Raw genomic sequence first — 16,879 nt, forward strand, 5'->3', positions numbered from 1 at the left:
GATTATTTTCTTATTGAGACTTGACATGCATGGCCTGTATAAGTCTCTTCCTGAAATTCTGTACAACTACCCTCCTATCACACAGCCATTTCTAGAATCCAGAGAATCTCCAGGAATAGAAAAAAATTGAATTTGGAAGAGAGAGAACACTTTAAGCTGGTCTCAGTAAACCTCTTTTCTGTGTGGATTTATATTCATATAAAAACCATGAAGATGCAGGATTTGTTTCTCTCTGGGGGTAGGAGGCTAAAGGTATACAAAAACTTAGGAAATGACTTTGGTTTGCATTTAAATCTTGAAATTCGGCTCGGCACCTGCGGCTCAAGTGGCTAAGGCGCCAGCCACATACACCTAAGGTGGCGAGTTCAAATCCAGCCCAGGCCCACCAAACAACAATGATGGCTGCAACCAAAAAAAATAGCCAGGCATTGTGGTGGTCGCCTGTGGTTCCAGCTACTTGGGAGACAGAGGCAGGAGACTCGCTTGAGCCCAGGAGTTGGAGGTTGCTGTAAGCTGTGATGCCACAGCACTCTACCCAGGGGGATAGCTTGAGGCTCTGTCTGAAAAAAGGAAATCTTAAAATTCATAAATAATCATCATTCCTTATAGAACTCCTGTGTTGACAAGCATGTTTCTGGCCTGTGTAGTCACATAGAAAAGATCGTATCTGGAATTTCAGGGCTTGCTTTAGAAGGAAAACATATTTGCCCTTTGATCACACTGTGAGATGGAATGTGCCTTATCTCCTGGGAGCCATTTGCCTGAACAAAGGTCTGGCTCCATGAGACCCCACGCATCACTTCACTGAATCACCGTAAGCAAGGATCCTGCTGGTTAGTGACTTGAGGAAACCAGGCCTCCAGGATAGCAGCAGTTCTTCACCCAGATGAGGCCTGCCTGCTCTTTGCATTATGACACCTTTGAGACGAGACAAGATTGGGTTAGCCAATGGTTTTCATTCTGGTTGTACTGCACACATGATTTACTCTCACTTATTTTAAGAGGAGCAAAGACATAATCAGAATGGCCTGTTTGGATGGCCTTCGTTGATTTCATCTGCAAAATGAGTAAATTAGACGCAGTGTCTCTGTGGCCCTTTCCAATATGTAATTCTAGTAAAGATTAGATAGATGATTGGAACAAAGTATTTGATAACCTGAAGTAAGGATTTTTATCTCACAGATATTCTAGAAATGTTAACAAAAACCTTCCTGGAATACCTTTCTAGGTCATTCTTTCACTTGCTTGTTAAATTTATGTATTTCATTATACACATAACATAAATACAAGCTCATTATAGAAAAACTGAGGAAAATAAAAAGATTGTTTATAATCTTACCACCCTCTGTAGCTAGTATTAAGATTTTGGTATATTTCCCCCTAGCTTTTTAGCCTATACATATTTGTGGAGAGAAGATATGTGTTTTTTTTTTAATTTGTTTTAAATAATAGTAATCTTTCTAATATAACTTTGTATTCTGGCTCTTAACAGTATATCATCACAGACACATACACAATATGTGTGTTACCGCACAAACTTTATTTTTTTCAATTTCAGATTAATGTGAAGATATAATTAGGTTATATTGTTAGCATTTGTTACATAAAGTCTAAGTTGAGCCCCTCCCCCAGGAGGTGTGCCGTATACCCTTGCACTGTGCCAGTTGGGTGAAAGCACCCCAATCCTCTTCTCTCCTTCCTTTCCCCCCCTTCCTTCCTCCCTCCTCCCCTCTCAGCTTGAGTTTAATTGTGTTTTTCTCTTGTGTGGGCATATATTTGTTCATCTACTGGTTTCATTTTAGTATTGAGTATATTGGATACTTGCTTTTCTATTCTTGTGATACCTTACTAAGGAGAATGTTCTCAAACTCAATCCAGGTTAATACAAAAGATGTAAAGTCTCCATCTTTTTATGGCTGAATAGTACTCTATAGTGTACATCTACCACAGTTTATTAATTCATTCATGGGTTGATGGGCACTTTGGTTGATTCCACGTCTTGATGATTGTGAATTGAGCTCTGATAAACATTCTAGTGCAGATGTCCATATGGTAAAATGATTTATTTTCTTCTGGGTAGATACCTAGTAGTGGGATTACAAGATCACATGGAAGGTGTACTTTCAGTTCTTTGAGGATTCTCCGTACTTTTTTCCAAAGAGGCTGTATTAGTTTGCAATCCCACCAACAGACTACATAAACTTTATTATCTTCAAGGTCTTCCTCTGTCACCTAGGCTGGAGTGCCATGGTATGATCATAGCTTGCTGTAGCCTCCAACTCCTGGAGAACAGTGATCTTCCTGCCTCATTCTCCCATGTAGCTAGGAATACATGCACACACATACCACCATGCCTGGCTAATTTTTAAAAAGTTTTTTGGGTAGAGACAGGGTCTCTCTATATTCTAGGCTGGTCTTGAACTCCTAGGCTCACATAATCATCCTGCCTTAGGATGTGAGCTACTGTGCTGGCCATAAAGTGTTGCTTTTTTCTTTTTTTTGAGACAGAGTCTCACTATGTCGCCCTCCATAGAGTGTTGTGGCATCACAGCTCACAGCAACCTCGAACTCTGGGGCTTAAGCGATTCTCCTGCCTCAGGCTCCCAAGCAGCTGGGACTGCAGGCACCCGGCTGTTTTTTGTTATAGTTGTCATTGTTTGGCAGGCCCGGGCCAGGTTCGAACCCGCCAGCCCCAGTGCATATGACTGGCGCCCCAGCAGCTGAGCTACTGGCACTGAGCCAAGTGTTGATTTTTCTTTTTAAAACTCTTTGTATCTCCACCTGAAGCTCACTTAAAGCAGAATGTCAAATTAAAATGCCACTCATACAAACAGACCTTGATTTAACATAGAGACACTTAAAATATTTAAAGTGCTAATAAAGTAAAACTTTTATCATTGTCATAGAACATATTTATCTCTTATTAACAGTAAACTTTGACTACCTCCTCCTGACCATTGTTATTTTTATATTGTGATTTTTGTTCTTAACCACAGGTCTACAGCCATTCTTGGATGATTAAGTTATAAGAAGTGGGAAGAATCAAGGGATTATATGGGGGTTTTGTGTACAGATTTAGATTTTGATGTTAGTCTGCCTTAAACCAACATTAAACCTAAAGTCCCCAGCTCTCTGTGGCATCATTAGAGTCTCTACATGTTGACTGACTTTTTTTAGGATTTAGTTTAAATTTTAGAAATTGAAATAGGCCAGTCGTAGTTGCTCACGCCTGTAATCCTAGCACTCTGGGAGGCCAAGGTAGGTGGATTACCGTGAGCTCACAGGTTCGAGACCAGCCTGAGCAAGAATGAGACCCCTTATCTGAAAAAATAGCCAGACGTTGTGGCAGACGCCTATAGTCCCAACTACTTGGGAGATTGAGGCAAGAGAATCGCTTGAGCCCAAGAGTTGGAGGTTGCTACGAGCTATGATGCCACAGCACTCTGCTGAGGGTGACAAAGTAAGACTCTGTCTCAAAAAAAAAAAAAAAAAAAAAAAAGAGGGCGGCACCTGTGGCTCAAAGGAGTAAGGCACTGGCTCCATATGCCAGAGGTGGCAGTTTCAAACCCAGCCCCGGCAAAAAACTGCAAAAAAAAAGAAAGAAAGAAAAAGAAATTGAAATAGTATAGATTAGGGCAAATAGGATAATTGCTATTCTCTAACATCCTCTCCACTTAAACTTACTTTTTTTTAGGTTTTCATAAGTATTATTTTTTTATATATAAAGTAACTGCCAAATATCTTTGCATGGGTCATATTGCCATAAACCTTCCAAACCAAAAGTTGTTTGTACCTCTGCATTTTAATTAAAAGAAAAAAACTAAGGCTTTGGGATCTAGCTTCAGATTTCCAAAGAATGCTCAGTACAGCCTGCCAGGCCTCAGCCTCTGAAGCCTGGCATTGGGCTAACACTGCCTTTTTTGAATGAGCATTTAAACATAATTAAAGTTAATTATTTTTTACTTTCTAGAACTCAGCAAAAAGAAGCTAAGTAAAACAAACTTTGAAAGATTTAAGGCATTGTGGCCTTTGCATAAGATTACAAAAATATTAAAATCCGATGCCCAGTGCACATAGAGCAGTATGACATTTTAAAGCTGACAATCCTAAATCTTGTTTAACTTTTTCATTTCACTAGTATAGGATCTGAGCCCAAGCAAGTTGTGACCTGCCCATAATCACACAATCAACTGGGAGAACTAGAATTGGGTTTTCCTAAATACCAAGCCCAGGCTCAGTCCGTAGCAGGGGCTCACCTCTGTGGAGAGCCTCTGGGAGCTCTCTCCTGGCTTCTTCAGCAATGCAAGTAAAACTCTCCCTTGGGGTTCCCACCATTGGACCAGGAAAATTTGTGGGATATCACTTGAATGTCTTCATATACAAACCCTTAAAAGATGATCTACTTACCTTCGTGTACATTCTAGTTCTCTGAGGATTGAGAGATCTAAAACAGGAAAATGGTGCCAAAAAGAATTCTATGTTGTAAAGGTGCTTGCTTTGACTCAAGCAAATCTGGAAGCTGCCTTGGGAAATCTGGCTTCAGTTACATACCCAGGGAGTTACATAAGCCCTCAGAGCATATGGTGACTTTGCCAACTTGGTAATTGTATCCTAGTTAGCATCTCAACTTGTGATGATACTTCAATTTAAAGATTGAAATTTCTGTTTCTGCCCTTTGAAAACCAGTATTCTGAATTTTGGCAGATATTTTACATTGGGTAAATTTTTCCCGCAGTATAGAACAAGGCTTCTTATTCAACATTAGTATCCCACCATAGTGATAGTCCTCTTTCTAGTGATGTGCACCAAATTCAAAAAGGTTTGAGGTATCTTTTTTTTTTTTTTAAGGCTAGTCAAATGAAGCAGTGAGATCTTTTTTTGTTTGTTTTTTGACCTAATAGGCAAATTACATGGTAGATTTTTTTTAAGTTGGCGAAGTCCTCTACCAATTAGAAAAAGGTTGACATTTACCAATAGCTCTTTAAACACAATTCTAATAATCATGGTTTTTAATAAGAAGTAAATTCTTAAATATTTTGTAAGCTTTATGTGAGTAGATGCCTGTAGATCTCTAGGCATTCCTAGTAGAGTTATTGATCATGACCACATTATATACTTAGAAGAAATTTGTGCTTGTTTTGAATTTACATTATTGATGTCTTCATTTCCAGGTGAGAAATCACACAGAGCCTCTATAGATGCATAGCACAGAGACTCTTTTAGCGATGGTTAATATTTAGCAATTTGAGAGCTTCCAAGGGCTACTAGTTTCAATAAGAGCACCTTATATACCTTTTTTTTTTGCAATTAGTTTATTTATATCTTATATTGCAGACAGATTCCACCAACGGGGAGAATCCAAGCATCAAGAAATCCCTCTTTCCTCTTTTTAATTCAAAGAATCATTTAAAGCATAGTTCTTCTTTGAAAAAGCTTCCTGTAGTCACTCCACCCATGGTACCCATTTTTACGTATGGTAGCCCTGAAAACTGCTCCAGTAAAACTTGTTTTACTGATGACAACAGCATGTCTTATTTTCATGGGGTCATATTCTCTAAATGCTAGTTAAGTACCTGAGCCAGTTCCATAAATTCATTGTGATATAAATTCTTTTCCATTCTGGATTTTCTGAATCAGTTAAGGAAGTTGAAGCATAAAGTCTATTAAACAAACTAGTGAAAGCCTGGTTTGTATATTGCCTGATTAGCCAATTGTTGGCAGACAGCATTCATAAAATCCTGTATTTCCTGTAAAGAATTAAATTAACATTTACAATTAACAAATGTCTTTGCATTTGGCTCACAGAGTTTGTTAACACTTGGTTTGCAGTTTGTTTTTTTGAAGCCAAGTTGAATTGACCAAATTGAATGAGCTAGCAGGCTCCATGAAAAAACAGCTTCTATTAGTTGGTGACTTGCTCTTTCCTTGCCTGGCTCTAGCTTTTGCTGGTCACTCAGTTCAAAGCCAGGGTTTTGCTTGGCATTTGACATTACTCTCTTATGTTCACCAAAATTAGTGAATAGACCAGTTGCATTCATCTGCAATTTGTGGCACAAATTTCCATCATTTTCCTAGTACATAATGTTAGACCCAAATTTACGGGCAATGGTTTAGGAATGTGATCCAAACCATACTTTCCCACTTTGCTACCCTTCAATGCCTACTAGACTTCTTTGAGACTACCAAATACAGTGTTTGGATCATCTTCCCAGCAGAAGAAATTTTTATTTTATTGAACTGGTTCATAACCTAACTGCAATATGGAATGAGGATACGACAGCAATTCCTGGTACAGCCCAATTTAACTGCTCTCTCTTACAGCGACTAAAACTAACAGCATGGGAATGCTTTAAGGGTTGAGGTTTTAACAAGCTGCATGACATCTGCCAATTTTTCCTAATGCAGGGAAAATTATTAAGAAGGCAGAAGAATTTAACTAGCATCACTTGCATTGTGAACATTGGGAAAGACTGGGTTTCTTTTTTTATTGTGTTTCTTTTCTTCGTTTTGGTTGAGTTTTGGTTTGCTATTTGGTTTGTTTCTGTTCTTGGGTATAGTCACGTATCTTTATTGGGCATATTGGTGTGCTTATAGAATCCTTGTCTGTATTTTGCTCTAGGTGCCAAATTCTGATGGCCCCGATCTTCTGACATTGCAGAAAGCCATTCACACTGCTAGCACTCCGAGCAGCAGACCAAAAGAGTGGCGTCCTGAGAAAATCTCAGATCTACAGACCCAAGTGAGTAGAGACTGTACTACTCCTGCAGTCTCCCTTGACCAGCAGTGACTAGGGGCAGGGGAAGGAAGGAAACAGCCTCTCAATGTTACAGCAAGGCTGAGAGCCTCCTCAGAATAGACCCTGGCTAATAGCCAGATGCATCTTGGGAGTCAGGATGAATCTTGCTTCAGTGACCCCTGTCGTACTGGGAAAAAGGCAAGCAAGCTTCCGTTAGCCTTCACCTAGCCGAGGTGGGGAGATGAAAAACACATAGTCCCAACCCACAAATACCCTACAGCTCAGGAGAGAGAAAATTTGTAAAGAACCATAATTCATGGTGAAAAATGTCATATGCCATGAAAACACTGGGCAAGGGTGAGTGGAGGTGATAGAAAGGTTAAGTTTTTGTTAAAGGAAGTAACATACATATTGGGCCCTGAATGACAAATATAATAAAGTTTGTTGAGAGGATATTTCAGCTTCTGAAATCCATACTATTTTTGACAGGAAATGGGTGATCAGTTGCTTTAGGAGCTATATGTTAGACAGTATAGTGAGTCATATTTACCTGCCATAATAGGGGAATAGACAGAAAGTGAATCAGTGAATTTTTCAGGTGACTGAGGCTTATCTCCTTTAAAAAACTACTTTGATTAGAATCATCTTAATATTGTATCTTTTCAGTATCCCATAATGAGTAATGTAACATAATCTGCCTTGGGTTTTGATCATAGTCAGTATTATATAAATGCATTATTTCTCTATATTAGAAATTCTAACAACCCCCATGAGCTTTTGAGGTCATTGTGGTTACCTCTGCCTATAAGTGACCACAGATTTCTGTGATTTGGCTGGGGGTAGGGACTACTTTTTATAGTTTTTCTTTTTACTCTCTTTATCTCTAAGCAGAGCTGCTGACAAGAGTTCCCCAAATTGCCATTCTATTCGCCCAACCATTAATATTTTCTGCTTCTACCCTAGTATAGGCTTGGGGGGGGGGTGGAGAGGGCAGAGAATCAGATATCCAAGTTTACTGAATATGTATCCAAACTAAGGACATAAGGACGTAAGCGAAAGCCTGATGCTCCATTCCCAATTTTTTTTAAATGGGGCTATAGAACCTTCTTAATGAAACCATTTCTTTTTCCAAGAAGCTCTGTTTAAGTAACTTTGTTTCTCTATCTGAATTCAGATTATTGTAATTGCTCTAGAGCTACATGCGGTCAGGGCTATAAGAATCGTCAGAGTCTCCTTATGTTATCAGACCAATTTAATAAAACACCAGAACAACCCACTCGTGAGCATTCAGCAGGCACAGTGTGCTGTGCTACCTCCGACAGGGACCACAAAGCTTGACTAGAAAGACTTTGGAATGGTAATGGAGAATACTTCATGGGAGCATTATCTACTTGAGTCAGATCTAAAGCCATTTACTGTGGATTTCAATGCTCTCTTCCCTCAAATCTTATAATGGTCCTTGAGATTTTTAGCATTTTATTCAGACTTGGCTGAGCCCTTAAATGCATGTCCATCATAACCATGATACTCAAAGTAAAGGCACTCTGAGGATTGGCCCCAGAGGTGCCCCAAGGCTGGGGTTGTAGTAAAGTAGCAGAGTCTGGCAGTGCTGATTGGCTGTGAATTTTAAGTGCTTTCTGTGCCTCTTCTGAGGTAGAAGAAGAGGAGAGTACACCACCTTTCACTGTGGAGGATCCTGAGGCTCAGGAGTTGCCTGAGAACACTTGGCCATTAAGGGGCAGACTGCTTCTAGGCCCTGCCTTCTACCTTGCAGCCAGTCTTCCTCCATACTGCTGTGCCCTTTGGGGCCCTGGGCCAGCAGTCACACAGTCACAGACAGGAAGGCTGCTATGAGCATATTGACTCGAAGGACCACCATGAACGAATTCTCTTTCAGATTTTGCAAGGGTTTGTGTGTTTCTCTGTGCTTTGCATTTTAATGCCCAAACCTTACCCTCCCCCCTCAAAAAAAAAACATGCAGCAAGTGAACATTTGAATTTTGCAATATCAGGAGAAAGGGAAAATCAGGGAGGTAAAAACAAAAAGGGCTATTCAATTTCTAGCTGAGTACATTGCTACCTAACTTAAAATTACACTTTTTAAAGCTTCTCTTGCAGCTAGATATGATTGTGTGCCTAAGTTCTAGCCAGTCGAATATAAGTGGAAGAAGCATTATGTGGAAGCTTTGGGAAGACTTCTCCTTCCTGCTGATTAAAGCTTGAGATCCCCTGGTAAAGGTAGGATGCTCTAGGTAGGAGGAGCCTGGGCCCTGCCAGCTCCAGATGTCTAATCTAAATTGAGAACAATAACTACATTCTCATTTGAGGAAAACCCAAAGAACAGATGCGGCTGGACGAGCCCTTCCTCCCACGTGCTTGCCCTCCCTGGCTACGCCCAGTCGTCTCAGGTCTGAGCTCCATTTCCTTCCAGCTCATGGGCTCCTCTAAACGAATGCTGCCTGTGTTCTCATCCTTTCTTTCAGAGCCAGCCGTTAAAATCACTGCGCAAGCTGTTACATCTCCCTACAGCCTCAAATCACCCGACTTCCTCAGATCCCCGCTTCCAGCCCTTAACAGCTCAACAAGCCAAAAATACCTTCTCAGAAATTCGGATTCACCCCCTGAGCCAAGCCTCTGGCGGGAGCACCAACATCCGGCCGGAGCCCGCACCAAAAGGCCGGCCACCCCTCCCGCTGCCAGGTCAGATGGATCCTGGTTGGCACGTGTCCTCTGTGGCCAGGAGTGCCACAGAGGGACCTTCCTACTCTGAACAGCTGGGTGCCAAAACCGGGCCGAATGGGCACCCCTATAACAGAACAAATCGCTCACGAATGCCAAATCTGAACGATTTAAAAGAGACAGCCTTGTAATTTGTGCTGGTGGGGGGGGATGGGGCGAAGGGGGGTGGGCAAGACAGTCGGGAGGGGAGGGGTGGGGTGGGCTGGGGAATGGGCTGGGCCAGGGTGGTAAGCCAGTATTTTCAGCTTTATGAAGGTGTGTGCAATACTGTATGTGGGGGCCTTTGGGCTCCTCACAGCACAAATGCTAGTCAGGGATCTTAGAGCCACAGGAGTTTCTTAGGGATCACCACTCCCCACAGGCCTTGTGTGAGAATGGATAGAGTGTGCCATTGAGAAAGATGAAATTCTTGCCAGTTTCTCCCCCGTACACTCCAGCTTTAGTGCAATCTCTTTTGAACTTGGGAAAACCAGGACGTGTCCTGGCACTGCAAGGGATAGAAAAGTCCGTGTTGACCAATGCCCTTACCACATATTTTTTTCTGCCTAGACTAAATGTGGGGTTTATTGCAATCCAAGAGTATCCCTTTGAAGGGTTAGCAGATGAACTGTATGTCTTAAATTGTTTTCTAAACTTCCATATTTGATAGGATTTGTAACATTTATTTATAATTAATATTGTACTGTTATAATCATACCTTTTATGTTATAATGTAAAGTTATTTTGAGCTGTTTGAAACATTGTGAAGCAGTGGGACAGCTACAGTAGTTTCTATAAAAACTAAACAGTAACATTTATATATTGCATCAGGAGTATTTTATTCTATATATAAATATATATATATGGTAAATATCTGTCTGTTTTATAAATATATTCATTTAAAGAAAGTATCGTTATGACACTATCTGCCATATTTTTATACATTTGTGATATGAAGTGAGTATTATACTTCTAATAAAGGGAGTTGAATTGTGGCTACATGTGACTGTAACAGTATGAACCTTGCTCAACATTTAGGCCCCAGCAGTAGCCTCTAGACATGATCCTTGGTAGCAGACGAGATGCAGCATCTCTTTCCAAACCTGCAGGGGAAGAAGGTTGGATAGGCCAGTGAGAGTTCCAGCAGGCCTTGTTTCCATCCTTCTGTACTTGGCTCCTGTTTGTGTCCACAGCCGTTACTTGCACTTGAGGGGAGAATAGATTGAGGCATCGCTCATGGGTCTTTGTAGAGAGAAAGTGCTCTTCCACTTAGCATTAGTGTAGAGCGTAGACCAAAGATTTGCCAGTGAACATTCCTTGCAAAGTTGTAAGAGGCACCTGTTTGCAGATTTTGCAAACCAGCTCTATGCTCCTGAATACTGTCCACTGTCCTAGAGACACTGGCTGGTGGGGTGTGAGATACATGTGTGGCATTTCTATTTCTAAATGCTTTTTATGTTATTTGCTCTTTCCAATGTTATATTTAAAAGGCTCCTGGAACAACTCCAGATGTAGAGAAAATTGCTCTATCCATTTTTTTCTTCCTGGGACCGTCTGTTTATAACAAGGTTATCATTCACACCTGTAAATATACATACACACCCATTAGAACAGGACCTATCTTTCCCTCATTTGATCTCTTTCAACTCCCAAGTTACTCCCAAGTATCATCAAGGCCTTTCCCCAGCAAGTGTTATACCCTGGAGCCTCTGGGCCATCCTTGACAGAAGCACCTCCATGCCATCATCTATCAGTAGTATTAGATTTTTGGAAGTAGTCTTTTAGCAATAATACTTTTCAAGGTCCCTCCCACACCTCAAAGAGGTAACTTCTCGATATTTCTTACTTGTCCCAGAATTCTGAGAGTGTCAGTCCCTGAATCAAGTCAGCTATATTGAAATGTGCTGAGTTACTGTTAACCCTTCCCCAAGATTTTGAGAATCATAGCTCTCATGATTATGAAGATTATAAAGAAAAAGGTCCTAGTCTCTTTGAAGCTTAAATTGTGCACATATTACATTTTTATATAAATACTATAATGATGTATATTGATTATATATAGAGGTCATTTTAAGGTGCTTTTTATTTAATTTTAATAAGTGTAATAGGCACTAAAATGAAACTCAACTGGGTACTATAGAAACAATTTGATTCAAATCAATAGTTTTGCATGCTCTTTAATTCTCTATCTTGTTTCTCTCACCAGTTAGTACTGCTTGGGTAGCTCTGAATTCTGGCTTTTCCCAGGCAGCTGCTTGGTAATACAAGTGAGGTAGACCCTCAGCAGTTTTTGCCTGGATACTAATGACTAAAAAGGTGTATATTTAACTCTTCTTTTTCGTACTGGATCTGTACCTTGTATTCCCCCTTGCAAACCAGAAACTACATTTTTTTCCTCTGGAAAGACTTCTCACTGTGCTGTGCGCTTAGGAACTGCGCAGTCCCATTGCCGCTTTGGCAGTTGAGGCTCGTCGTCACCTAGGGGCTGGTTTCCCAGGTTGCCATCCTTGCTAACACTGGGATCTCAGATATTTGCAGAAAATTTTTATTCATGATGGTTCTTCAAAGAAGGGCTAGAATAATTGCCTTCTACCTAGAGCAAAGTAAACCTAACTGATGAAGAGTCAACACGTACTTTTGTACATTCCCAGATTTGAGCCAGAAAATATCTACAAATATCTACAATGTTTTCAACTAGTGTTTTTGAGGTAGCTCTTTTATCCTCTTCTTAGCTTTTGTCTGTTCTGACTTTTCACTGATCCTCAGTACGTTGTAAGTGAACTACAATCTGCATTTCTAGCATGTAAATTCTCTTCCCGCTCACGGAGGGGAATGGTGAAGTTTTTCTCTTAGATCTAATGGGCCCTCTCTTAGCTTTTAACTGTCGTTTCCCCCTCTGCTTGATGAAGAATTGTTGACCTCACCAAAATTACCATCCATGATAGGAAAGACTTGTTGTAAAGTCATACAAATTTGCATTTTCTTTAGGAAGGGGAATCTATGACATCCATGTTCTGTTATCTTCCCTAACTTCCTAAAGGATAAAAAGTTGAATGAAAGTTTATAAGTTACTTTGTTTTATGAAAGTATTACTGGTCTCTTTTTGAAAAGGAACTCTGCTTCGCTGTTTTTCTACTTCTTTGCCATCCTTGTTTTTCTTCTCTAAAGGTTCTTAATGAACTCTAATTGAACCTTCTTTGGTCTTGCTCTGAAGTTTAATCTCTCTCCAGAGCCCAAGTCCAAAAGGGAGTGCTCCCTGCTAAGAGGCTCAAGTGAGCTGACTCAACTGCAGTGGTTCTCAACTAAGGGCAAATTTGCCTCCTAGAGCATACTTGGCAATGTCTGGGGACATTTGATTGTCACACAGGTGTGGGAGGGGGTGGTAGTGTGCTGCTGGCATCTAATGTGTAGAGGCCAGGGATGCCACTAAATGTCTTACAATTCACAGGACAGCCCCCAACACAAAGAGTGATCTAGCCCCAAACATCACTAGTGCTGAAATTGAGAAGCCCTGCCCTACACCATCCCAAGCCCACCAGTCTGCAGAGCGTGGCTCTGGGCCTATTCTTTCTAGGCCACAGAACTGCAGGTATGAATTCTTCAACATCACATTCTCTTAAAGAATCTTTGACCACTATCTTTGAATCCTTAGAATCGTATTGTTCATTTCCATTGTCTTGGGCCTGCTAAAAGGTGCATACTTTGGGAGGAGACTAGAGTTACTTTATAGGTGTTTGAGAACTTAAATTCTAGCTTAGCATTCTTAGAAAATCTTTCATAGAGCCATGAGGCTTATATTTAGAAGCAAGCAACAGCCTGGCAGATTGGCATGATTTTTACCAACTGCTCAAAGGCATCCATGGCTTTTAGCTGTGTCTCCTGAAAGAAAATGTCTTTGTTTTTTATTCAAGTCATTTAATAGCTCTTTACAAATATTAGCATATGGCAGACCGATTAGAAGCAAAAAACTCTTTATTGGTGGTTGTGATGTGACTGTTATAGAAGTATTTGTGCTGTGTGCTTTGGTTAAACCTGTTTTAAAACATGCTTTAAGAGTCACCATATGCAGTTGTACTTTAATTGTAAGCTCAGAGCTATGCTGGTCAGTCTCTAGTCACGCCGTGTATTATAAAGTATGTTGTGGTTGTAGAGTTAGCCAGTTTAGCATGTTCTAATCTGAAAATTAGTGGACTATACTAGGAAACGCTATCCCATTTTCCCTTCCCAGCACCTCTTAGTTAATATCATAGTATCCTCACTTCTTAAACTAGTTTGTAGAGTAAGGAAAAAAGCCATTTATTTTCTTCTAGCCATGTATTAAAAATGACTCATAAGTGTACAACTTTTTTTCAAAGGCCAGAGGATTACTTTTCACATGTGTGGAAGGATCTGTCCATTTCTCTTCACCTAGTTCCTGGTGGTGACTGAACTCTTTCAGCAAGGGCAATAGTTCCTTATGATTCATTGCTAAAGGTCAGCGGGGAACTCAGTCAATCTGCAAACGTTCTCCGGGTCAGAACATGCTTTCTAGAGAGCATCCCTTTTATATCTAAAGGTTCGTTACCTCCTTCATTGTGGTGGGATCTTGAGTTCCATGTGGGTACTATATCCACAGATTCATACTTCTGTGACCTGGGAGTGTGGCATGATACACTGAACCGAGTCAGGAAAGAGTGGATTATTTCCTTGCCTCCTTCAGTTCATCACTAATGTGTAGGCAGAGAAAACTTATTTATGGTTTAAAAACTAATAATTCTGGTTTCTTTGAAAGGGGCTGCAGAAAAGACAGTACAAATGTTATAAGGGTCCTGTCGCTAATCCCCAGAGCCAGAATCTCACAAGAAGATCCTCTCGGACTTAAAAGACTGGCTTACAAAAGAAAAAAAACAAGTTTGTAAGCGGTTATGATTTCTTCCTTTTACTTCTTGACCAGCTGAGATACAGAATATTTGGAGGTCTGGTTCAGCTGATCAAAAAATTCTGTCTTAGAAACCATGAGTAAGAAACCATGTAAGCAAATGAAGTCCCTCATCTGTCTACTTGCACACAGTATGGGAGAAGTGAGGTGGCTAGGGAACTCTGGGCCTGCTGCCCCATTCAGTTCTTTTTTTCTTATTTAATTGAATGTACTGTAGAAGATGGTAGACTTTTATGTGAGCCAGTTACTCCGCGAATCTTCGTTGCCCACAGTGGTTTGTTAATTCAGCAGCATTAGGCCCGGTCCTGACTCTACCTTTCTCCTTTCCAGGCTCTGGCCCCACCTTTCTGTGTATTTACTGTAGGTTATTAAATATGATCATGACCTGCCTTGCATTTTCATTCATCAAGTGTTTACTCCCAGATTTAAGGGAGGTTTGTCTCGTTTTGCCAGAAAAAAATTGTAATAGTCTGCACGCTGGATGTGTAGGGCCCCCCAAACTTTGGCAGTGAAATTGGTTTCACTTCTGAGGCCCTTCATTTCCCATGAGGTTAAGCTCTCTGAACCCCATTTAATCCTTGGGTCTATTTTGATCCTCCTTTGGAATCTGAAAATCGGTCTCCTGTTGTATGCAGATTAGAAGTTGCCTTGTTTGCTACTCTTCCAACTCAGAGTATCAGGGAGAAAGAGGCCTTATCTGTTCCTCCATCCCCTCTGTTTTGACAGACTGCTAAGAATTCCTCAGGACTTCCTTTGGTTTGGGGATATTACTTTCCCAAAAGACTGATAAGATTTATTTCAGGCATAGACAAACTTGTCCTAGTGCTCTGCTTCAGGTCTAATCAGAAGAAACCCAGGAATAGAAAAGGAAGATGCCTTGACTTTTTGTCCCTGTTGGGGATTAAAGTTTTTATTGTCAGAGTTGTCAAAAACTCCAGTTCAAACTATGTAGAGTTGCACGGGGAAAAAATCAACAAAACACAATGCTTTTCCTCCTGGAGAATTTCTAAGTTCTCCACTATGGCTTTAGATTTTTCCCAAATGGAAAACAAAGCTTGCAGAAAACCCTTTTCACTAGAAATATACTGCTGAGTCTAGTCATCAGTCTATTTCCCTCTCCTTGTTACTCTTGGTCATCGATTGAGTCAGGCTAGAGGGGTAATGCGGTGATTGAAAGAAGTAAATTCTCACCGCAAACTTGGATTAATTCACAGAAACAATCCAACCCAACAAAATTGTTGCCCCAAATTTCTATCTCCAAGAATTGCTTTGTGCCATTGTGAATTCAGGTAGTTATTCTGTATATACTTAGACAACTATTCAGAGCTTCTTCAATCTCTAGTAAGTTTGAAGGTGGTATCTGGAAAGACACAGGGCAGGGTGACATTGAGACCCTGTTCATTCTTAAAAACAAAAATAGGGATAAGCCAGAATGATGTGACATCCAGTATGTGGTAGATGAAGAATCAGTGGAAATTCTTAGTTGCACAGACTTTATAATCCATTATGTAAAGTGTAATTCCATACTTTTTACTGTGGCAAGGGTGTGACGTGGTTGTTAATCTTTTTAATTTTTGAATCCAAACTGAATTTAAAGTGTTGAATACTTAAATCCTCTCAAGTGAATTATGAACCATTTGTAAAGTGTTTCTATAACTCTTTGTATCATGTGTTGGTACATCTTATCAAGTTTTTTCTGGCATGTATTCCATTCTAAACTTCTGTAATATTTCTATTGTTGCTGTAAATATTACACAAATATCTACTCCGTGGTAACCTTCATTATCAGCATGGAATGGTTAATTTTTACTGAGCACAATGTATTTTTGAATGAATCTTCCCAAATGTCTTTAATAAAATGCAGATTTTGCACTGACCGATGTGACTGCCAGGCCATCCCGATCTTGAGCACTGTGGTCCTTCCTGTTGGAACAGCAAACAGCTCCATTTTAGTTTCTTCTTTGGAAGAAAGAATATGTTGGAATTCAAATGAGGGATAATGGGCCTTTGAAGTTGTAATCAGCTTAAGGGACATTAATGTAAAGCAAGACAAATTCTGTAACTTAATGATGTTGATAATGTGTTTTTCTATTTATAAAGCTTTTTGCCCCTTATAGATTTTGAAAACTTTGGTTTCTTTTATACTTGACTGTTGTCACCTTGGCACATTACTAGATGCTGACGTGGTGGTTTGAGGAGCCTGGGAAGAGATGCCAGCCTCGTGCTAGGTGCTGTGGAGAAAGCAAAGATGGACAGCTTAATAAGGGTTTCTTATTCTAAAGCAGGGGCCAGCAAACCTTTTTCTGTAAAGGACAAGATGGTAAATACTGAGAGTTCTAGGCGCCATAGGGTCCCTGTCACCAGTGCTGAACTCTGCTGTTTGTTGTATTGCAAAAGTGGCATAGCTAATATGTAAATGAGTGAGTGTGGCTGTGGTCTGATAAATCTTCATTTACAAAAACAGGCCGTAGTTTACTGACCCCTGTTTTAGGCCCTCAATTTTGTCA

The 16,879-nt window shown here is 40.3% G+C and overlaps 1 protein-coding gene across 1 annotated transcript in view; it reads left to right on the top strand.

The window, feature by feature from the left end:
• Window positions 1-16,486, top strand: part of CDKL5 (cyclin dependent kinase like 5) — a 198,420-nt gene extending 181,934 nt beyond the window's left edge. The window contains exons 18-19 of the mRNA XM_003791877.3: window positions 6,620-6,739; window positions 9,220-16,486. Coding sequence (XP_003791925.1) covers window positions 6,620-6,739; window positions 9,220-9,606 — 507 coding nt within the window. The 3' untranslated portion in view covers window positions 9,607-16,486. The remainder of the gene's footprint in view (window positions 1-6,619; window positions 6,740-9,219) is intronic.
• The last annotated feature ends 393 nt before the right edge of the window (window positions 16,487-16,879 follow it).

Source organism: Otolemur garnettii, unplaced genomic scaffold, assembly GCF_000181295.1.
Source record: "Otolemur garnettii isolate 467f Iridium unplaced genomic scaffold, OtoGar3 scaffold00051, whole genome shotgun sequence".
Classification (NCBI taxonomy): Eukaryota; Metazoa; Chordata; class Mammalia; order Primates; family Galagidae; genus Otolemur; species Otolemur garnettii.